This window comes from Carcharodon carcharias, chromosome 1 (assembly GCF_017639515.1).
Source record: "Carcharodon carcharias isolate sCarCar2 chromosome 1, sCarCar2.pri, whole genome shotgun sequence".
Classification (NCBI taxonomy): domain Eukaryota; kingdom Metazoa; phylum Chordata; class Chondrichthyes; order Lamniformes; family Lamnidae; genus Carcharodon; species Carcharodon carcharias.
This window is the reverse complement of record NC_054467.1, coordinates 14,392,132-14,415,794: the sequence shown is the minus strand read 5'-3', so window position 1 is coordinate 14,415,794 and position 23,663 is coordinate 14,392,132. Positions and strand designations below refer to the sequence as shown.

The 23,663-nt window shown below is 41.5% G+C and overlaps 1 protein-coding gene across 1 annotated transcript in view; it reads left to right on the top strand.

The window, feature by feature from the left end:
• papss1 (3'-phosphoadenosine 5'-phosphosulfate synthase 1) overlaps positions 1 to 23,663 on the top strand; it is a 59,511-nt gene that overhangs the window by 17,293 nt on the left and 18,555 nt on the right. The window contains exons 5-9 of the mRNA XM_041194901.1: positions 3,120 to 3,238; positions 6,028 to 6,141; positions 10,464 to 10,575; positions 15,917 to 16,122; positions 17,622 to 17,757. Of these exons, the coding sequence (XP_041050835.1) occupies positions 3,120 to 3,238; positions 6,028 to 6,141; positions 10,464 to 10,575; positions 15,917 to 16,122; positions 17,622 to 17,757 (687 nt within the window). The remainder of the gene's footprint in view (positions 1 to 3,119; positions 3,239 to 6,027; positions 6,142 to 10,463; positions 10,576 to 15,916; positions 16,123 to 17,621; positions 17,758 to 23,663) is intronic.

Here is a 23,663-nt window from a genome sequence, read left to right as displayed (position 1 = left end):
CTACATCTAATGATTACCAGTGCAGAATTTCGCCATTCCTTCTGTCCCCTGCCCACATTCTCTGAAGTTTAGCATCTGGACATTCACTATCCAGTCATTCCCTGGTCAGTACAGAAGGCCATTTAGCCCATCGTGCCAGTGTCAGCTCTTTAAAAGAGCTATCCAAGTAGTTCCACTCCTTAATAAAAACAAAAAATGCTGGAGAAATTCAGCAGGTCGGGCAGCATCTGTGGAGACAGAAACAGAGGTAATGTTTCAAGCCCTTTTGACTCTTCAGAGCTGAAGTTCCACTCCTTTGCTCTTTCCCCATAACCCTGCAATCTTTTCCTTTTCAAACGTGTATCTAATTCCAATTTGAAAGTTATTATTGAATCTATTTGCACCACACTTTCGTGCAGGGAATCCAGATTATCATGACTCAATGCTCAAAAAAAAAATCCTCCTCATCTTGTCTCTAGTTCTTTTATCAATCATCTTAAATCTGTCATCTGATTCTCGACCCTTCTGCCAGCAGCAAGTTTGTCCCTATCTACTCTACCAAAGCCCCTCGATTTTGAACACCCCTATAAGTCTCCTAACTTTCCCTATTTTTAAAATTTCTTGCATTTTTAGATCCAAAAGATGAAATAGTTTAAGGCACGTTCAAGACCCATCCATAATCAAGTGACTTATGGCAATCGACGCAAAATTAGTAGAAATTTTAAAAAATCAGTGACTAACACAGTCAAGTGCGTTGATTAGAAACTTAACTCTAGCTAGCTTATCTAATTATTCATCTCATTGCTAGCTATTGCTTGTGTGCAAATTGACTGCTGTTTGCATATGTAAAGTGTTAGCACTTCAAGAAGTATCTGGTTACGTGGTGCTTTAGGACATCCTGAGGAAGTAATGAGTCACCATTAAACGCAGATTGTTTTTTTTTCTGGAGTACATTACATAATCTGTGAATGTGCTGGGTCTGATTTTCGTCACAAAAGACCCACTTCACAATCAGCTCTCAACCACAGCCTGATTCTTGAAGATTTTGTTCCTAGCAAGGGTTTGAGTGTGACTGCTCACTCCGGGCAGTCTGTGGTGGATTAAGTGGTAGCTGTGGGATCTGAATTTACAAAATAGCCAACATCTTTGAGGGGTGGGGAATATGAGACTTATGTTGAACTTGGTGGCAATCCATAAATGCTAAACTTTCATGTGCTCCTTAATTTAAAAAAAATAAAAAGTCAGATTGCTCTTGCTGTTAATCATTTTACTGGATCACTTTTAGACCGTTTACTTGTGGGATCCTGTATGTAAATAATCAGCCAAATGCCTCCTGTGTGGCATAATTCTTTGCACATTTTCAAATTGTATAGAAAAAAGAAAGACCTGCACTTATATCACGTTTTTCACAACCACCAAATGTCTCAAAGCAGTTTGTAGCAAATGAAGTACTTTTGAAGTGTAGTCACTGTTGTCATGTAGGAATCGCAGCAGCCAATTTGCACTCAGCAAACTCCCACAAACAGCAATGTGATAATGACCAGATAATCTTGTTTTTTTGCGAGGTTGATTGAGGAATAAATATTGGCTTGGCTAGGGCACCAGGGATAATTCCCCTGCTGTTCTCTGAAGTAGTGCCATGGGACCTTCTGCATCTACCCGAGCAGGCAGATGGAGCCTCGGTTTAATGTCTCGCCTGAAAAGCAGCACCTCCGGCAGTGCAATGCTCCTTCTGTACTGACAGCCTTGATTTTTTTGTGTTTGTCCAAGCGCTGGAGTGGAATTTTGAACCCGGAACTTTGTGACACAGAGGCGAGAGAGTTGCTTACTGAGCCAGAGCGGACACGCACAGGCCAGATAACATGACTTCATGACTTTCCTCCGGATATAGATTTAAGTTTCTTGTCTGCTATATACAATGACAGAAAGCAATGTAATGAAAGGCACAGTGATGATTACAAGTTTTTGTAAAATCGTAGACCACCATTCTTTAATGTGTGCACTTCATTCATCGTCTTCTCCTTCCACCCCCTACCCTCCCCCAACCCCATTCCATTCTCTGATACAAAACAGGCAGCTGACTTATTACTGACTTTTTAACTCTCCCTGTAGCTAGTTATTAGCCCTTGTGCTAAAGTGGCCCCGATCAGATATGTCATTTATTTTTCCCCTGCTTCTCTGTGGGGGGTGGGCTCTTGCATCTGCACAGGGATTAAAAAATTGATATTGAATGACATTGGTTATGGGAATTTGCTGGTTTAATAATTTGCTGCTTGTCTGGTCTTTGTGTGTGTGTGTGTTCATTATAAGCATTTGCAGATTGGTTTTATTGATGTGATAAGGAACATTTGTGTGCGGGGAAAATTTCAGTAAAGGTCTCCAGTGATTATGATTATGTTCATTTAAAATGACGCATTTGAAATCTCTTTGTCAATCCTTACAAGTAATGGCGGAAGTGAGAAGGGAAAATGGCAAGTGTGATGTCGTTGTGCCCGTTATATTTCTGGACTTAACCATTAAATGTCTGTCCATTCACGTGTGTTTTGGCTCAGTATCCAAGCCCATCATTTCTGTTTCCTTTTATGGCTGTTCAGTGCCAAATATTGTTTGATAATGCTCTTGTTAAGCACCTTGGGGTGTTTCACTACAAATACAGGTTGGTTTTTTAAGATTGGTAAAGGTTGTTGAGCTTCCTCTCCAGTTTTCTGTCCATCGTAAAGTTTTCATGGCACCAGGCAGTCCCCAGTATCTTCCCCAGGTGGTGGTCATCTTCTGCCCATGTTGGCTGGGCTGCTGGGCGAGTTGAGAAGCATCTCAGCTGATGCAGATTCTGCGTTCATTTGCACATGCACCTTCTGGCACATTCTGCTTGGAAAACATTCAGAAACAGGGATGTTGGCTGATTTTATTTTCTCCTACCCAGCTTGGGAGCGAGGAAGGTGACTGTTCCATTCCTAGCTACTATTGGCCATACTGGAGTTCGATAACGACCACAGAGCAGTTGTCAAACTTGTAGTCTGTGAATTCCACGCTGGCAGCACTGTTGAAAAAATGCACTATTAAGAAAGTGACAAAAGCCTTTTATTAAATTGCACAATTAGTTACTGGCTAAAGAACACAATGCCTTTACCATCCTCTAGGGTTCACCGGTATTGATTCAGAGTATGAGAAGCCAGAAGCTCCTGAGCTAGTGTTGAAGACCGATGTCTGTTCTGTAAATGAATGTGTCCAGCAAGTGATTGAACTGCTTCAAGAGAGGGTAAGGATTCCCCTGTGCCTTTTATACAGTATTGTGTTTGGTAGGGTTGCAGGGATTAGTGGATACTTCATGGTCCAACATGGGCATGATAACCCTAGAGTAAATTTGCTGGTTTCACTAAAGCAGGCAGCCTAAGGAAACCCAACTGCACCTCACCAAACCCAGTGTAAGGCAGAAGGAAAATAATGTGGATGATGGAAATCTGTAGTAAAAACAGAAAATGCTGGAAATACTCCGCAGGTCAGGCAGCATCTGTGGAGAGAGAGCGAGAGAGAGAAGCAGTGTTATCATTTCAGGCTGATGACCTTTCTGTTCAGATGAAAGGTCATTGACCTGAAACATTAGCACTTTTTCTCTCTCCACAGATGCCTGATCTGTCTAAGGCAGTTTTGGTAAGCTATGTATTTCACGTGGGTTCTTTGAAAATGGTGTCCATAAGTGTCAATCTGGTAGGTACAAATCAAGAGTACATAGACCAACTCTTGTGAAACTGTAGACCTATTAATCTTCCTTCAGTACTGTGTATAGATGTGAGGAAAACCATTATGGTTAACTAGTGAACACCCACCAACATGGACTTCGAGGGAACAATTCTTTTTGGAGGAAGTGTCATCCAAATGGACCTTTTTTAAAAATAAAATTCTTGGGATATGAAGTCACTGGCAAAGCTGGTATTTATTGCCCATACTGAACCCAAAAAGATGGTAGTGCATTGTTTTTTCGAACTGTTAGCCGTTTAAAATGAAATATATATACACTGGTACGAATATACTGCCTTTCACAATCTCAGGATGCCCCAAGGCAGTTGTGGGTTCCACAGATTTCAGCACATAATCTAGGTTGACACTCCAGTGTGGTACGTAGCTTCCTACGTTACACCACTTACTACACTTCCAAAAGAAAAGTACTTAAGTGGCTGTAAATCTCTTTGGGATGTCCTTGAGAAGTGAAAGGTTTATTATAAATGCAATTCCTTCTATTGCTGGGTAGGAAGGAAAGACTGGCCATGTTGTAGAAAGAATTGAGGACACTCTGGTGGTCCCAGGCCAGCATCATCCTAGTTACGCTTTTTCCAAGTTGGCAACAGGAGACTGGGCATACGCAGGATCAGGAATAGGCCATTCAGCCCCTCCATCCAGTTCCACCACTCTGTCAGATCATGGCTGATCTATACCTCAACTCTATTAACTTGACCCAGATTTCTTGATACCCCATATCCCCTTTAAATCTTTTCCCTTGTGCACGCTGTTTATTTCAGCAGCCTTTAAATTTGTGAGGCCATGGAGGCATATTATCTTAAGAGAGGGGGTGGCTTGTGAGCGACCTATGCTGTATCTTCTGGATTGCTGCGCAGCCAACAGGAAACGTCGTTCCATATTCTTACCTAACAAGAATCTGTTGACCTTTTTCCTGGAGAAATTTCAATTGACCCAGCATCTACAACCTTTTGGGAGAAGAGAGTTCCAGATTCCCGCTACCTTTCATGTGGGGGGAAAAAGTGCTTCCTGTTTTTGCCCCTGAACAACCTGGCCCTAATTGTAAGATTGTCTCTTCCTTTTTTTTTGTTTTGCTGGCCTTCCCAACCAGAGGAATCATTTACAACACAAAAACAGAATTACCTGGAAAAACTCAGCAGGTCTGGCAGCATCGGCGGAGAAGAAAAGAGTTGACATTTCGAGTCCTCATGACCCTTCGACAGAACTGAGTTCTGTCGAAGGGTCATGAGGACTCGAAACGTCAACTCTTTTCTTCTCTGCCGATGCTGCCAGACCTGCTGAGTTTTTCCAGGTAATTCTGTTTTTGTTTTGGATTTCCAGCATCCGCAGTTTTTTTGTTTTTATCTCAGAGGAATCATTTCCCTGGTATTTTCAATCGACATCTCAATTAAATCACCCCCTTGACCTTCTGAACTCACAGGAGTAACTAGCCCACGGTTTAAAGTGCGTGTTTAAAGAAAAAACGAGCAGGATCTTGCAGCCTTGAGAATAGAGAATTTCCTGCCTGCTTTTTGAGAAGCAGACTACTTCTGTAACCTGGCCACAGAGCCCAGTTTTTTATATATATATATGTATGAAGATGGGAACTATAAAAACAAACCTTCCAGTCTGCTCCAGTGTGATTTATTGAAGTGGATTTTTTTTTTAGCAAGCACGGAATTTGCTGCAGACTCTGCTCATATCTGGCTATGATCACTTATGGAGAAGTTTTGTTAACCAGCAACGCCAGAACGGAAAAACTCCTGTGTCTACACCTACAGGATAACAAAGTGATCTTAGCTTGTGGTTTACCACCCAGACCCCTGAAAATGAGCATTATTTTTTAATTGACGCTTGAAACAGATGTTTTAAATAGAGCTCTTCATGGAGGTCTGTGTGGTTGTGATTTTTTTATTTCCGTTGAGGTTGACCATGAATTTGGCTATGGCTTTAGGAATAATCATTTTGTGCATGCACCTTAATGGTAGATTAAAGCACCTCCTTGCACAGACCTTTTTGTGAATTACCATCAATTTCACAGATGAAAGATGCTCCTTTAATCCTATATTTGTAATAAAATGGTTTAATTAACTTTGTAATTTCCTCAATTTTCTTTCTTTCTGACCACATTGTTTTTACTGGCCATGAACGCAAGATGGCACTGCAGGACCATGCTCTTCCCCTCATTTCCTGTATAAAATGCCTCCAATCATTCATTGCATTGTATATTAGTTTAAATTGCCCACATTTGAACAGAAGTTCAGTGCTGTCACTAAATGGATTTTTTGGGGTTTTATTGTTTGTTTCAAATAGGACATTGTCCCTGTTGATGCATATGCTGAAATAAAGGAACTGTTCGTCCCTGAAAACAAGCTGGATCTCGCTAGAGCTGATGCAGACACTTTGCCAGCTCTGGAAATTAATAAGGTATGAGCTTTTTCTCTCTTCTCCCCCCCCCCACCCCGCCCCCGTAACTGCTTTAAACTGTGGCAGACTGCCTGTGTGGCGCTGCTGGTAACTCTTGCTTCACAGTGGAAAGGTCATGGAGTTTGAGCCTCTCATCAGTGTTCAAGCTCAAGATCTAGGCTGACTCCAGTGTTGGAGGTGTTATCCTTCGGTTGAATTGCTAAACCGAGCCCCCGGTCTGCCAGTAGAAGTGAATGTGAAAGATCCCAAGGTGGTATTTGAAAAGAGTCAACCTAGTGACCAATATTCAGCCCTTGAAAAACTCAGCAGGTCTGGCAGCATCGGCGGAGAAGAAAAGAGTTGATGTTTCGAGTCCTCATGAGGGTCATGAGGACTCGAAACGTCAACTCTTTTCTTCTCTGCCGATGCTGCCAGACCTGCTGAGTTTTTCGAGGTAATTCTGTTTTTGTTTTGGATTTCCAGCATCCGCAGTTTTTTTGTTTTTATAATATTCAGCCCTTGTCCCAGTGGTACTGAAACACCATCTTAGCTTCACCTTACCAGTTTCTCATTCACTTAGTGAACTTTTGAATGATAAAGTATTGTATAAACACAAGTATTATTTCACATTATAGAGATTGGCGTTGCTTGGATGATGGGTAGTTACCCATTAGATATGTTCTGGTTTCCACTGTGCTGGCTTCAGAAGATTGGGTCATATTGTATTTTACTCAATGCTCTTAACTGAGCTAAACCAATGTTGATTTTTGCACAACTTTTTCTAAATATTTAATTGCCAACAACATGTGCTTCATAAATTTTAAGAAATAACCTTGCACGTGATGAGGATGTTACAAGTTAAACTGGATGCAGCAGTATGATCATTGTGGCAAGTTGCTGAGTGATTGAGGGTTGTGGGGTTCGGGACCTACTCCAGGGACCTGAGCATATATTCAAGGCCGACACTCCAGTGCAGTACAGGGGGGCGCTCTGCACTGTCAGAGGTGGACGTAAGAGATCTCATGGCACTATTTGAAGAAGAACAGGGGAGTTCTCCCTGGTGGCCTGGCCAATATTTAACTCTTAACTTCAAAATAGACTAACTGGCCATTTGTCATACTGATGTTTGTGAGACCTGACTGCACAAATTGACGGCTACATTTCCTTACACAACACTAGTAACTGTACTTCAAAAGCAGGTCATTGGGTGTGAAGTACATTGGGATGCCTTGTGGATGTGAAAGGTGCTATATAAATGCAAGACCTTTCTTTCATTGAATCAGAACACAACTTCCCAATTCAAATGCAGTTTGTTAGTTGTATTCATTGGGGAACTGTCAAGCCTCCTTGTTGACATCAAGCTCGCTTTGCACCGTAGTCATAATATAGTAAGCCCAGAAGTTGCTGTCTGTGGTATTGGTTTGTGTTTTATTAGAGGCATTAAAGTAGATTACCGGAATAATATTGCAATACAGTAAACATTCTTAAGAAAAAATTGTGAAAGTGAATTTCTAGCTTTGCATCCATATAAGGAAATTGGAATCAAGTAGCAGACAGAATTTGTAACGGCTCCTGAGAAAACTGCTTGCAACCCAAAGTTTTATACGGAGCTTAGGATGAAATACTCTGATTCTGTGTTTCACCATCCCCCAAGCCCCCTCCCTTTCGCACCCCTCCCCCCTCCAACTCCCAAAACTCCAGAGATTTGCTGCCTCAGTGAAACGGTGGGGGCTGCTTTATAGCAAACCGAATGTTTCAGTGGTGCTGTTTGCAGCCATAATGTGATATCAGTTCTTTCAGGTCTGGCAGCATCGGCGGAGAAGAAAAGAGTTCCAAAACGTCAACTCTTTTCTTCTCCGCCGATGCTGCCAGACCTGAGTTTTTCCAGGTAATTCTGTTTTTGTTTTGGATTTCCAGCATCCGCAGTTTTTTGTTTTTATCTCAGTTCTTTCAGTCCTTTTTAATATAAGACTGCAAAGACTTTAAATCCTGATTCTGTTAGTTGAGTTGTCCTCTCACACTGCCAACTAAGATAAATCCATAGAGAAAGGGAGTATCTTTTCAGGGTAAGAACATTTTAAGGATTTGTTGTACTTTATTACTTGTATGTATTTATGCCACTATATGGCTGGCTTAATGAGCTTTAAGTATGAGAGAGATGTTTATTATATATAATTTATATTTATTTCACAGTTACTGTTCCTTTTGTACACAGTTGCTTTTTTAATAAATGTTCAACTCTCTACCCTGACCCGACCCAACCCCCACCCTTGCCACCCCAGGGAAGGTGGCTAATTTTAAGTCCCTTCAGAGAATCGGGGTCTGCAACTCATTTAAATTACAGTAAATAACAAGTGTGCTGGAGCCTGTCTCGCTGGCTCCCAGACTGAGCCACTGCTGCTGCTGCAGTCATTGGCTGTTCTGCCCATGTATTTTGCCAATGACTAGAGTAGTGTTTTAAATTGGTAACGGCTAGGAGTGAATTCACTAACAGATGAACTAATGTACTTCGTGTACACCCTTTAAAGAGCAAAAGTAAGAAAAGTTTTATTTCACTAAGAAATCAAAAAATAACCAAAGGTTGAATTGCAAAATTTCACAATCCCTTAAAGTTAATAGGGAAGGGAAAGTTTAAAAGAATGCTTCTTTATATTCATAGTGTTTTCAAATAAGGGAAAAAGTTACAAGTTTAATTTAAATTTATCAGACATCTTTCGGGAAACATCACTCTCCCTGGAAATCCTTGAGTTTCCTTCTAGGCTGGTGCAGCAATATCAACTACAGTGTTTGTCCCTGGACTAGGACTTTGTGCCACTTGTGAAAGGCATGGCTTTGAACCAGCCCAACAAGGACTGAATAGGGCCTATTGGTTTATCTGGCCTGCCAATCCAGGCACCATAAATTTTTCCTAGTGTCCTGACAGTACTTATCTCTATCAAAACCACCACGAAGAGATTACCTGGTTATTTATCCCATTGGAGCTTGTGGTAATTTGCAATATGTAAACTGACTGCCACAGTTGTATATGGTAACTCTACTTAGTAATTAATTGGCCTTGAAGTGCTTTGGAGCACCCTGGGAATGTGAAATGGCCTGATGTACACTGTACACATGTTTTGTTTTTGTTTTGTTGCAATTCCCAGAGAGACCATTAACAGATAAAGAGAAAGTCAAGCTTCCAGTTATTAATTGAAAGAACTATGCCACAAGATTTCGAGCTTTGAACAATAATTTTACAAAATTAAAGCAAGCGCCTCAAAATTAACACTATATTTTGTAATTATTTAAGTTTTAAACCATGTTCTACTTTTTACTTCCACACAAGAGCTTCCTTATAGGTTATAGACTCTTGAGGGTTCATTCACTTCTCCTGGGACCAAACCAAGCTATGCCACAGCTCTCCGGTATTCACTTTGATTTCTCCTTAGCATTCCAGCTGTTCTGAGGTACGAGATTTCATGGGGATCTTTCCACCAGCGTTTGGCTAGGCAACCCTCTAACTTTCCTTCAGGAACTCATGATTGTGGACTCCTCAGCTCAAGTGACTTCTCACTGCATTCCTGCTTAGTGGCTCCACACCAGAAAACCCCTTGGGTTCCTGAGAGCTCTCCACTTCTGGTCCTATAGCTCCTGGCAGACTCTATCTCACCCTTCTCCAAGCTCCAACCAAGCTGACTGCCTGTTTCTATGACAAAATTGCGTAGATAAAGCCCCAAACAAAGTGTACCTCCCTGCATGGCCTATTCCGACAGCATACAAGAGGCATACTTTGGGATGTTCCAAACAGAAATTTAAACTAATTATCTTTTACCTTCAAAACAATCCTTTGGTTCTGGGACCCACATGAAGAATTTCTATTTCTAATGGAGATAAAGGCTCTCTCTCCAGACTCTCTGGTTCCACCAAGGAACCCGTCTGTTTACAAGACACTTTTAGATTCTTTGATCGGGGAACTACATTAATAATTTAAAATTCTTTATTGAAATAACTCTAGATATCCTGCCCTTACCTAGAGCTCAGAGATGGGTCATCCATTGTTTAGGGCTTTCCCACTTCCAATTCTGACTGTTTAAAAAATTCACAGGTTACCCTTTTGAATGGTTAAGAATCCAGATCTGTTTGGTTTGCACTTACTTTAGATATGGTTACTAACTCCTCAACCAAGTGTTTACATTTATCTACACTTCAATAAAAAATTCCAATCCCCAAGCTAGAAGTTATTTTCTATAACACACAAATTATGAAATTAGAGATTTGCAGCATCAGTGATTGAAAAATCATGTCTAATTGTTAGGTTTCAAAATGAAACACGGTGCAACTTATGCCCCTATTCATCTTTCTAGGTGGATTTGCAGTGGGTACAGGTTCTAGCAGAGGGCTGGGCTACTCCACTCAATGGCTTCATGAGAGAACGAGAATTTTTGCAGTGCCTTCATTTTGGCTGCTTGTTGGATGGTAAGAACTCAAGTCACCTTTTTGTCAATTCTAATGGTTTGTTGATGTAAAGGATTGGGTGTAAGGGCTGGAATGTCACACCCTGCAAATAGGAATTTAACAGAAGTTTCCACTTGGATACACTGTGTGAACCCAACAGTGCTGGACAGAAAGTTTCAGCTTCCTGTGAATTGGAAGGTTCAGGAGTTAATAATAGTTAAAGCCAATTAAAAATGTCACAACCACATTTGTGTATAGCCCTGTATCGGATCTGTATTTCATTTACAGCAAAGATTATGACATTGATGTTTTTGTAGATCTTTGACAGCAGTGAAGGCAAGCTCATAGCCAGCACTAGTAATGTCCTGAGGTGCCCTTTTTTTAAACAAGGTGGAATTGCACACAGAGTCAAGACAAAGTTAGAAAATAAGCAGAAAATGCTGGAAATACTTAGTAGGTATAACAGCCTCTGTGGAGAGAGGAACAGCATTTAACATTTCAGGCCTGTGGTCTTTCAGATTTCCACCATTTGCAGTGTTTTACTTTTCTATTTAAGACAAAGTTGTAGTGTTCAGGCAAAAATGAAATGAGGGTGGGGAATAATTGGACCAGTCAACGCAGGTGTAATTCCATCCTCATTTGAAAGTTCTACTTTCTGTCCTTGTATTTTATACAAATGATCAATTCCTTTGTTTGTTTATGGTGAGAAACTACCTCTGTGAACTTAAAACAAAAACAAAAATACCTGGAAAAACTCAGCAGGTCTGGCAGCATCTGCAGAGAGCAACACAATTAACGTTTCGAGTCCGTATGACTCTTCAGCAGAACTAAGTAAAAATAGAAAAGAGGTGAAATATAAGCTGGTTAAAGGGTGGGGGGGTGGGGGTGGGTGGGACAAGTAGAGTTGGATAGAGGGCCAGTGATAGGTGGAGATAACCAAAAGATGTCACAGACAAAAGGACCAAAAGGACAAAGAGGTGTTGAAGGTGGTGATATTATCTGAGGAATGTGCTAATTAAAGGTAGAAAGCAGGACAAGCAAGGTACAGATAGCCCTAGTGGGGGTGGGGTGGGGTGAAGGAATCAAAAAAGGCTAAAAGGTAGAGATAAAACAATGGATGGAAATACATTTAAAAATAATGGAAGTAGGTGGGAAAAGAAAAATCTATATAAATTATTGGAGAAGGGGGGATCGGAAAGGGGGTGGGGATGGAGGAGAGAGTACATGATCTAAAGTTGTTGAACTCAATATTCAGTCTGGAAGGCTGTAAAGTGCCTAGTCGGAAGATGAGGTGCTGTTCCTCCAGTTTGCGTTGAGCTTCACAGGAACATTGCAGCAGGCCAAGGATGGACATGTGGGCATGAGAACAGGATGGTGAGTTGAAATGGCAAGCGACAGGGAGGGCTGGGTCATGCTTGCGGAGAGATCGAAGGTGTTTCGCAAAGTGGTCACCCAGTCTGTGTTTGGTCTCTCCAGTGTAGAGGAAACCGCATTGGGAACAGCGAATGTAGTAGACTAAATTGAGGGAAGTGCAAGTGAAATGCAGCTTCACTTGAAAGGAGTGTTTGGGCCCTTGGACGGTGAGGAGGGGGGAAGTAAAGGAGCTGGTGTTGCACCTTCTGTGGTTGCATGGGAAGGTGCCATGGGAGGGGGTTGAGGTTTAGGGAGTGATGGAGGAGTGGACCAGGCTGTCCCGGAGTGAACAATCCCTGCGAAATGCCGCTGGGGGGAGGGGTGAAGCGAAGATGTGTTTGGTGGTGGCATCATGCTGGAAATGGCGGAGGATGATCCTTCAATTTTCAGGCTGTTGCTCTTATCCCTGAATCGTAAACGTCTACAGCATCACCACCTTGCTGATGAGCCTATAGATGGTTACTTCTGTTTCTACCTGCTGTCCCCACTCCCTCTCAGGTAGATTGTGACCGCAGTTCTCCCACTGTTTTGATCGAGGTCACTTGAGCTCTCTCTTCTGCTGCTGGTCACTGACAGTTGTGAAGCGTCCCGGAAAGTTGGGGTGAGGGGGCTGCAGGCTGACTGGTCCAGTTGTCTACAGGACCAGCTTATGCACTACCTCTTTGTCAGCTCTCCCCCTTGGGAGATATTGTAAGGTGGCCTGTGATTTTCCAAGGTGTTCCCGTAGCTTGCAATTCTGCTGCAGTGGAGGGTTTGGAATCTGTAGACTGTTTGTAGTTTCAGTTGTTGTGAAAATCTTTTCTCTAAACACTGGTGTCAGCTGTGCTCTGTGGTTGAACAATTGCCTCTGATCCAGAATGTTGTACATTCAACTCCAATCCCAGAGATTTCAGCATAAGATTTAGGCTGATACTCCTGTACAGTATTGAGGGAGTGCTGCAGTGTTGCAGGTTCTGACTTTCTGATGAGACTTTCTGTTAAACTCAGGCCCTGTCTTCCCTCTCCAGAAAAGGCATTGAATTCCGTGGTACTATTTTGAAGAAGAGCAAGGGCATGATGTACAGTGTTCTGACCAATACTTATCCATCAACCAACATCACTAAAACAGATTATCTGTTCATTGCTGTTTGTGGGATCTTATTGTTCTGAAATTGGCAACTTTTTGTAGATGACAGCTTCATATGGTATTTCATTGATTCTAAAATGCTGTGGAACATCATGAGATTCTGGAAGGCACCACATAAATTTCTTCTTAGTCTATTGATGTTACACTTAGGGAAATATGGACTACTTAATGTGTCACAGAAATGAGCTAAATTAGCTGCAGATCTTAGGGTATTGCAGAACTCATAAGTACATTTTCTGTTTTATATTAAGGAGTGTGGGTATGATTATTTGGGATTTTGAGCATTAGAGCTGGCTATGAAAACGTGGCCTATCATTTTAAAGACATTTTCTTTACAAAAAAAAAATGTGCATCGACTTCAAGTATTGCCGGGCAGAATTAAAACTGAAACATCTACCCCCCCACCCCCCCCCCCCAACCACACCTAGTGAGTGTGCTGTAGAGGATCAGGGATAGACCAGTCAAACCCATAGATATAACTTGTAAAGATCATGGTTCTGCAGTGTTCCTGTAATTCTTGAGGGTGGGGGAACTTCCTTTGTCACTAAAGAGTGAAAGATGCTTTTGGAGTTATTTCGGATGTTTACAGCACAGAAGGTACTCATTTGGCTCATCGTGCTGGTGTTGGCTCTTTGTGAGAGGAATGCAACACTTGTCCTTCTTGATTGTAACGGTTGAACATATTCCACTAACTGCTTTACCTTTCTCAGATTTCCATCAGCATTGATTTTTTTTTAGTTACCAATAGGTTGCACCCATCATTTCTACTTTTAAGCCCTGCTAAAATTCCAAAAATATGGCAATTTATGTCTAGAGGTTGGGACTTGCTGCATGTGGAAAATTATTGGAACTGTGCTTTCTTGGTTATTTCTTCAATTATCTGAATGCGATTAAGCTTAGAGCATGTGAAATCTTTTTACGCAGTGAGCTGTTGTGATCTAGAACTCATTGCCTGAAAGGAAGCAAATGCAGGAATGATTTTCAAAAGGGACTTGGATATATGCGCAAAGGAGAATAGTTTTTAGGGCTATGGGAAAGAGCAAAGGTGTTGGACTAATTGGACAGCACCTTCAAAGAGCTGGAAAGGCACAATGTCAAATGGCCTTCTATGCCGTAAGATTTTCGAATTTGAGCACTTGAAGTTTTTTAAAACGATATAAAGCATAAGATAACAATCATAGAACCTTAAATGTGAATTGCATCAAGTGCTGAATCCAGCTTGTAAAAGGGCCTTTCTCATGTCTTTGAAAGACAGGACATCAGGTCGCATTTTAGATAACTTTAAGTACCTTTATTGAATAAAACATGAATGGTGCAAAATCACCCCTTGCTCCTCTTGCGAGTTTCTTATTTTGTCGTGCAGCGTGTTTACCATTAGTTACTGGTAGCTGCTTCAAATGAAAAATTATGGCTTGCAGGCTGGCATCACGATATTCATCCAATGTTCCATGACCATGAGGGAGTATGTGTCTGATCTGTTTTCTTGCTAACAAGGGAGAGTGAAAGATGTGTGTCTTGTGGTAGCGTATCTGTTCCTGGTTTTATTTTGGGGCGGGAAGAGTGTAGACCTACAGGGTCCAGTTCTTCATGGTTTACTGAATATAGGAGCCTATGTAAAATACTCCCTAGTGTGTGTTGCTGGTGTGTGTCTGACTTACTGTACACAAAGCAATCTTTTTTTTACTCATTCCTCCTTTTTGATCCTGAAGGAGATTCACGCAGTGTAGGGATCATTGGTAAAATCTACCACCATTTTGCTTTGGGTTTGCACACCATTGTGTTAAAAAGTTGATATCAGTAAGAACTATAAAAGTGTGAAGCTGCTTGATTGTCCTAAAAACCCTGTTAGTTCAACTAAGGTCCTTTAAGGAAAGAAATCTGCAGTAGTCACCTGGTCTGGCCTGTGTTTAACTACAATCCCACACCTGCATAGTTTGCCCTTAACTGCCTCGGAAGTGGCCAAGCAAACCCACTAACTTGAATCAGGGCAGCAAGGAATTGGCAATAAATGCCTGTCTCACCAGCAATGGCAACATCCTGGCAATGAGTTAAATTTTGGCTTCACGTTGTGAATCATTGGAGCCTAAATTAACCTGAATGTTAAACCCTTAATAGGATCACACCTTCTAGCTGGTGCCCGAGATGCTCTTTGATTTCTCTTTCCCTCAATGTTAGATAAAGCTTCCAAGGTTGATTTTGAGGCTTTTTTTTCTCCTTTGGAAGATTAGGTTATTAATAATGAAAGCATGGCACTTCAAATAAAAATCAAAGCAAATGTTAAGTCAAAACCTGTTGGGGATAATTTTCACTGTCACTTGCATGGCATGTTGGTGGAGTACGTCGTAAGATTTTTAAAATAGATGGGTAACAATTCCACCGCAGATGTGATGGTTCACGCCCTCCAACCACTCACTCAGATCCTACAAGACTTTCCAGAATTGCGAATGTGGCACTTCATAAACTTGTTTCTGTTGTTTGAATTTAAGCTGTGCCTTGATGACCACAGGAGTCACTAATCCCAATCTCCGTTGTCAACTAGCTCACTCCCACAGAACCTCGATCCTATACAATTTCTCCTATTCTGGGATGGGAAAGGTACTTTTAAATGCTATTTATTTGATGGGGGCGGTGTGGTGCAGGGATATGGAGATGGGGTATGCCCCATGCAGGAAGATCTCGATGGAGCATACTAACTTTCTGAATTTTTTTTGTTTATTTATTTGCGCGTGTGCTCCCAGCAACAGTGATCTCCATGTAAGGTGTAAACACTGTATAATTTCTTATTAATTCTCTCAATGTGTTTTGCCACCTTGTGTGCTGCAGGAGGTCTCATTAACCTGTCGGTGCCCATTGTCCTGACGGCGACAAATGAAGACAAAGAGCGACTGGATGGCTACACCGCCTTTGCATTGGTGTATAATGGGCAAAGGGTGGCTATCCTTCGCAATCCAGAATTCTACGAGCACCGGAAAGAGGAGCGTTGCTCACGTCAGTGGGGAACAACTTGCAAAGAACATCCTTACATTAAGGTTTTGCTAAATGCATTTTTTCTCCCTTTTAAGATCTGTATGACATCTATCTAACTTCCCTGTTGCAGTGCATATACACCACAAAACCAAACAGGAGGCATGTAGGAGCTCCGTCTTATTTCGATCTGACCAGATAAGTTAGTGTCAGCTAAAGAAGTGGTGATTGGGAGTGTTTGACTGCAAATACACTCCATCCATCAGTAATTCCTGTAGTACTGCCTGTTGGTCAGCTGTGAACCACTTAGTTTTAACATAGAATATCAGGGATTCCAGTAACTCACTAGAGGTTCTTTATGCCCACCATACTGAGGAGTAATAATCTACCTGTATGACACACCTTGTATACTACACGATCTGCTTTATTGTGTCTGTGCATTCTGCGTTAATTTTTAAACATTGTTTATATTTTTAAATTGTAATTATTTTTCAATTTATGTTATTTTTAGAACATCTGTTCAGCTACCTGCAATTATTTTCTGTATCCTCTCTATTACATTAAGTTTTATTAGGGTGAGGCGTCTATTCTTGGTTGGTGTTTTTTTACAGCCAGTTCCATATTTCCCAGTAAAAATGCTGGAAAAGCTCACCTCATCAGACAGCATCTGAGGAGAGATAAACATAGGGTTACCCCTTCTGTCAGAATGGCCACAAGCAGGCGTTAAGAGAGGGTTTACTAGACTAATACCAGGAATGTGAGGGTTGCCTTTTGAGGAAAGGTTGGACAGGTTAGGCTTGTATCCACCGGAGTTTAGAAAAGTAAGAGGTGACTTGATTGAGACCTTTAAGATCCTCAGGGGTCTTGACAGGGTGGATGTGGAGAGGATCTTTCCTCTTGTGGGAGAACCTAGAACTAGGGGTCATGGTTTAAAAATAAGGTTCGCTTGTTTAAGACCAATGAGAATTTTGTTCTGGGGGTTGAGAATCTTTGGAACTCTTCCTCAAAGGGCAGTGGAAGCAGAGCTTTTGAATATGTTTAAAGATAGATTCTTGATTAACAAGGGGGTGAAAGGCTATCGGGTTAGGCAAGAATGTGGAGTGGAGGTTACAATCAAATCAACCACGATCTTATTGAATGGCAGAGCAGGCTTGTGGGGCTGAATGGCCTACTCCTGTTCCTAATTCGCTTATATGTACAGAGCCGGGGTTGGTAGCGGGGTCCTAAAAAGGAAGGCTCTGTGATTCAATGGAGGGAGGAAGATGACTGAATGGCAGAACTGATGATCAAGGCAAAAGGTAGTGATAATGAGAGAAACAAAAAAGTGTCCAGTGGATGTGTCAGCATCAACCTAAACCATTAACTCTGTTTTTTATCTCCACAGATGTTGCCTGCACTGTGGAGAGTCTCAAACATTTTGTGTTGCTAGTATTTTGAGCATTTTCTGTTTTTATTTCAGATTTCCAGCATCTACAAGATATTGCTGTTTTGTCTTGTTATTTCCCATTATTTGTTTATTTGAAATGGTAAAGTTTTTTTTGGTTCTGTACCCTTATAAATCCAGATGGTAATGCAAAGTGGCAACTGGCTAGTTGGTGGAGACCTGCAAGTTCTTGATCGTATCTATTGGAATGATGGCCTCGATCATTATCGCCTTACCCCACGGGAGCTAAAGCAGAAATTTAAGACAATGAATGCTGGTGAGTAGCATTAACCACTCGCGGTTTGACTGCAGGACTGGAGTTCAAATTCTCTTAGATATTTCAAATTTATTTTATGGGCCTTGTAATTATTTGCAGTGCGGATGCTCAGGACTAAATGCCAAACCGACCCTGCCTTTTACTCGTTTTTAATGAGGAGTGTGAATCCCGAGAAGCGGGCGGTTCCTATTGTTGGTTGTTCTGTGCTAGCAGCCAAGGCTACCAGTTAAGTTTGGCAGGATCTCCTGCAATACTAAGACCTATGCCAGGTCCCCTTGTGGCTTTCTGTTTCTGCTTGGCCCACTTGGGGTAGCACTTTGGGTTCAAGACCCAGTCCGGAGATTTAGACTTAATTTATTAGGCTGACAGTACCGCATTGCAATGAGGGAGTGCTGCCTTGTCGGAAGTGCTGTCTTTCAGATGAAACCCTAGACTGAAGCCCTGCCTGCCCTGTCTGGTGGATGTAAAAGATCCCATGGCACTGAAGAACAGGCGAGTTCTTCCCGATCTCCTGGCCAGTATTTATTTCACAGCCAACATCATTAGAGTAATTTTTCTGATTGCTGTTCCTATGACAACACTGACTACACTTCAAAAGTACTTGATTGGTTGCAAAACACTTTAAGATGTCCTGAGCATGTGAAAGGTGCTATTGAAACGCAAGTTCCTTTGTTTGCTCAGTCACTTGAAATTGGGTACAGCTGGTGTTTGTGGATTAAGGCACAATTCGGTAAATACGCTTTCGCAATAAATATTCCACACATTCTCCCCAAGCACCTTGAATCTCATCATGTTGATGCTTTGCAGAATGGTTTGGTTGATGTAAGGCCTGCCACTTATATTCTGACTGACTTTAACTTGTACGTGTATAACGTGTCAAAGAAGGTTCACACCTGGAAAACATCGACATAGCCCAGGAAAGTGTCCAGGAGATGGTCAAATGCAAGTTGTCCATACTGGTCATTTTGAAGACAGTGAAACAAGCATGGCTTATCACTTCAAGCCAACAGGAGTTTTCTCTTCCCTGCAACCCCACAAACACATTTTCTCCATTAACAATGTCACAAGAGGCTAACTATATATTCAGTATACATTCTCAATCATTGTGCGAAATGGCATCGAGCAGTGGAGTCAGCTTAAGTCAGCTGCTTTGTCGTGACCCATTCTTTGTACACAGGAAGCTTTTTGGTATGATGCTCTGTAGTCCACATGTAATAATACCACAATTTGGCATTTCTCACACTGGGGGCCTGCAGTAGGAGCATTATCATTATATGTCTTCAGTAACTTATCATTTGTTCTGTTCTTGGCATTCATAATTTAGCTGCTACAACATAATGTAAACCTTAAATCACAGGCCTTGAAAACCAGTTGGGCCATCAGAAAGTGGTGGTTCTTCAACGTTTCTCTGCTTTTCACTTGTCATCTGCTACACCTGAAATGTGAAAGGCCTCATTACAATGGCTGTGGAGGTACAATGCTTCAGGGGGTCTAACAGATTACTGCCAGTCTCCGATGTTTTGGAGGAAGCATTGCCAAGAGACCTGTTGAGTGATTATATCCTGTTATCAGAATAGCAACATAAAAGTGCCATGAGACTGAAAAACCCAGATGCACAAAAGTAACAGGGTGGTTGACAAACTCGACCAATTCCTCCTCACCATCCTGAATAGACCCCGAGTCAGAAAAATTTACTGATGGTTTTGGATCAGATAGGAAGCTTGACTACAACTCTGCAGAATTGTACCTTCGAGATTAAAGTTTGTTGAGAAAAGCAGTTTTCTTGTTATGTTGGATTTTTAATTTAACCAGGTTAGAGCAGTTTGCTTGATCAATAGCCCTGCCTGTAGGTTCCAGTTCCTCCACTACCTGTGCAGTATGGCTGCAGGAAAATTTATGGCAATTTACCAAACTTAACTTTGATAGCACTTCTCAATTCTGAGACAGAAGGGCTAAAGTTGTGGGTGTATCACCTCCAAGTCACCCACCATTCTGATTTGGGCATGTATCAATATTTCTTCATTATCACTAGGTCAGTATCCTAAAATATTGACGAAGAAGCAGCAGTTCAAGGAGAAGATCAACCATCGCTAACTTGTGGCAACCAGGGATTAGCTTTATGGAATTTTGCCAGTGTTGCCTATGCTTTGAGAATAAATATAAAAACTAGAGGCAAAATATTCTGAACCAAGCTGCGCATTCTGTACTTGTTGACTGCACAATGAGCTACTGATGTCAAAAGGTGCTATTCTCATAGTGGAGATCAGCCAATTCTCCACAAGGTGGAAGCAAAAACTCAGTCAGTTAACCCAGGCTGCTTTCTCATAGTTCCTAAACACTGGCCAAAGAATGACAGTGGTTGGGGACAGAATCTCCAAACCATCTTCACAGCTGGAGAAAAATTAAAAGAAATCACTGAAAAGGAAATTAATAATCTGATAACAGGATATAATCTCTTAACAGGTCTCCGGGTAATGTTCCCCCAAGCCATGGCAGGAGGGGAGTCCGTCAGTCTGGCAGTAATCTGTTGGACCCCTGAAGCATTGCATCTCCACTGCCATCATAATGAGGCCTTTCATATTTCAAGTGTAGCAGACAACAGGAGAAAAGCAGAGAACCTTTGAAGAACCTCCACTTTCTGATGTCCTAACTGGCATCCAAGGCCTGTGATTTAAGGCTTGCATTATGTTGCAGCAGTTAAAGTATGAAAGCCAAGTTTTTATACTTTCTCATAATTCAGTTTTCTTCTTCCATCAATCTTTGATTTTCTCTCTTAATGCGCTTTTTTCTTTGTAATTTCCTCCTTTCTCTTGGGTGTTCTTTAGGTACAACAGTACTGAGCTTTCCAAAATTTAATTTCTTCGGTTCAGTAGCTATATACCAGATCACTAGAGCCACAATTTGGAGGCATTTTTTGTCTATTCAATTACAAGTATTCCAAAAACACACAAAGTCACGATTAGCATTATTACGTTATACAAACAGGAATGCTGGAAGCACTAAGCTATGTGAAGGATTAAATCAGAAAGTGTTGGAAATGCCCAGTAGGTCTGGCAGCATATACAGCGAGAGAAAGACAGAGTTAACGTTTCAGGTCTGTGACATTTCGTCCGAACAGGCATTATGATGATCCCGAGCTGAGATCTTCCACAGGTTGCAGATTTTACACTGCTTATAGCATCTCAGGTGGATAAGTCTACTTGGCAATGATGAGTTACTTTATATTGGCTTTACTGCCTCACCCTTTTATGCTGCACATCTGGTTGTGTTGCTTCAGGAACATAGAGTTCTCGCCAGCATTGTCAGATAAATTTGTCGTCCAGGTTTTCATCTTTATGACAGTGACTTTGTAAGAGCAGATTACAGCTTTTATTAATTCCATCTGACCCTTTGGGAGATGACTCTAGATTTCCCAGGGACCCAACCGTGTCAACAGTATTATACAGAAAATGACCTAGTTCTAACTTCTGCCAGTTTTACTGCTCTCTTTGCATGTAGTGCCCTTATTGTCCAAAGGTTGCTAATCATGGTTCATTCCGTGATATTGCCGTGGGGCAAGATGAGGAAGCAGGCCCAGGAACTACCTCAGCCGGTACAGAGATTCAACCCGCCCTGTTTGTGTTATTCTGCATCACACACTAGCCATCCAACCAACTGAGTTAACTGACCAGCACTGCCCCGCCCCCATCTTATTCCTACTTCCGTGAAAGCTGAGCACCTTATATATGATGGAAGGGGTAAGCAATTGTATTACTGCACAACAATACTGTCAGTTTTCCAGTCTCATTTCTTGCAACCAGCCACTTTGCTTTCTTAGCAGTATTGAACACTTGCTGGTCTAGTATAGCACATCACATAGAGTAAAACCTCATTTACTCCCTTCCCCATTCCTTTCAACTAACATTTTATGTACCTGTGTGTTTTGTAAAATTTCTTACCTGTGGGAGCTACACAGTCCTGTGCTAACTCTTGGCGCTCCCAAACTGTTTCTCTTTGATTTGGAGAATTCAGCTTACTTCGATAACCCTGAAACATTTGCTTGGCTGCTTTTGATTTAAAAGTTAACGAGGCTATTAGCTATAACCATAACCACAAACAGCAGCATTGTTTATGTTTGAATTATTTGGCTTGGTTCCCCTCTTAAGCCTGTAACCGCATAGATAACTGACAAAATCTCACCTGCTTTATATTGACAGAGGTTAGGAATGTGGAATTTAAATGCAGTTGGCTTTTAAACCCCTTGAGTTTTCTGACCGAATTTAAAGGGGTCAGTATCAGAACAAAATGGGACAAACATAGTTCATTTTTGTCATGACCAAGATTGTCCCATTAGTTTACTTTGATTTTTATTTCTGCTTCTCACGTTGTTGTGATCTTGCTGAATGAGATTTGTTGGTTTTGTGCTGAGGCCAATGACGATTAAGTACTGTATTGACACTGGCTAAACAATTTTGCATAGGACATTACCCAATTAAACTCAGTTAGATTGGAAACCAGGCCTAGGGGAGAAAGAATTACCAACCCACTCATTATCTCATCTCTCATTAGATACTTAATTTAAAAAAGGTAACTTTACAAAGTTTTTTTTTGTTGAAGTAATGCTTTATGTAGAAGACTACTTAAAGATTGACTTTAGAATGTGGAAAGCAAGTTTGTGATTAGGGCATCATTCAACAAGGGATCAGTGCTGGGACCTTTTCTGTTTGTGGTATACATAAATGATTTGGAGGAAAATGTAACTGGGCTAATTAGCAAGTTTGCAGACAACACCAAGGTTGGAGGAGTTGCAGATAGTGAAGAGGATTGTCAAACGGGATATAGATCGGTTGGAGACTTGGGCAGAGAAATGGCAGATGGAGTTTAATCCGGACAGATGCGAGGTAATGCATTTCGCAAGGCCTAATATAGGCAGGAATTACATAGGCAGAACCCTTAAGTGCATCAACGGGCAGAGGGATCTGGGTATACAGGTCCACAGGTCACTGAAAGTGGCAACGTAGGTGGATAAGGTAGTCAGGAAGGCATATGGCACGCTTACCTTCGTTGGTAGGGGTATTGAATAGAAAAGCTGGGAAGTCATGCTGCATCTGTATAGAATCTTGGTTAGGCCACACTTGGAATATTGCGTGCAATTCTGGTCACCACATTACTAGAAGGATATGGAGGCATTGGAGAGGGTGCAGAGGAGGTTTACCAGGAAGTTGCCTGGTCTGGAGGTTATTAGCTATGAGGAGAGATTGGAGAAACTCGGATTGTTCTCACTAGAGTGACGGAGATTGAGGGGCGACTTGATAGAAGTTTACAAAATTATGAGTGGCATGGACAGAGTAGATAGTCAGAAGTTTTTTCCCAGGGTGGAAGAGTCAGTTACTAGGGGACATAGATTTAAGGTGAGAGGAGAAAACTATAAAGGTGATGTGCGGGGCAAGTTTTTTACGCAGAGGGTAGTGAGTGTCTGGAATTCGCTGCCAGAGGAGGTGGTGAAAGCAGGTACGATAGTGGTGTTTAAGAGGCAGCTTGACAAATAGATGAATAGGATGGGAATAGAGGGATACGGACCCCGGAAGTGCAAAATGTTTTAGTTGACGGGCAATATGATCGGCGTAGGCTTGGAGGGCCGAAGGGCCTGTTCCTGTACTGTACTTTTCTTTCTTTCATCTTACTGTTTTCTCCTTTCTGCACAGTGAATGGGTTTGAATATAAAATGTTGTGATTTATTTTTCTCAAGCTGAAGTTTCACTGGAGATGTCAAATTTATGATTATAACTACATTCATCTAATCTGGGAAACAAATTAATTTGTAGATATTTATAGCCACATTTGGTTTAGTATAGCTTTTGCTGAGTCACCTTGATGTAGTTCTCTCCTTTTTGTATTGCAAAAGATGGGAAGTGGATATTGGATCA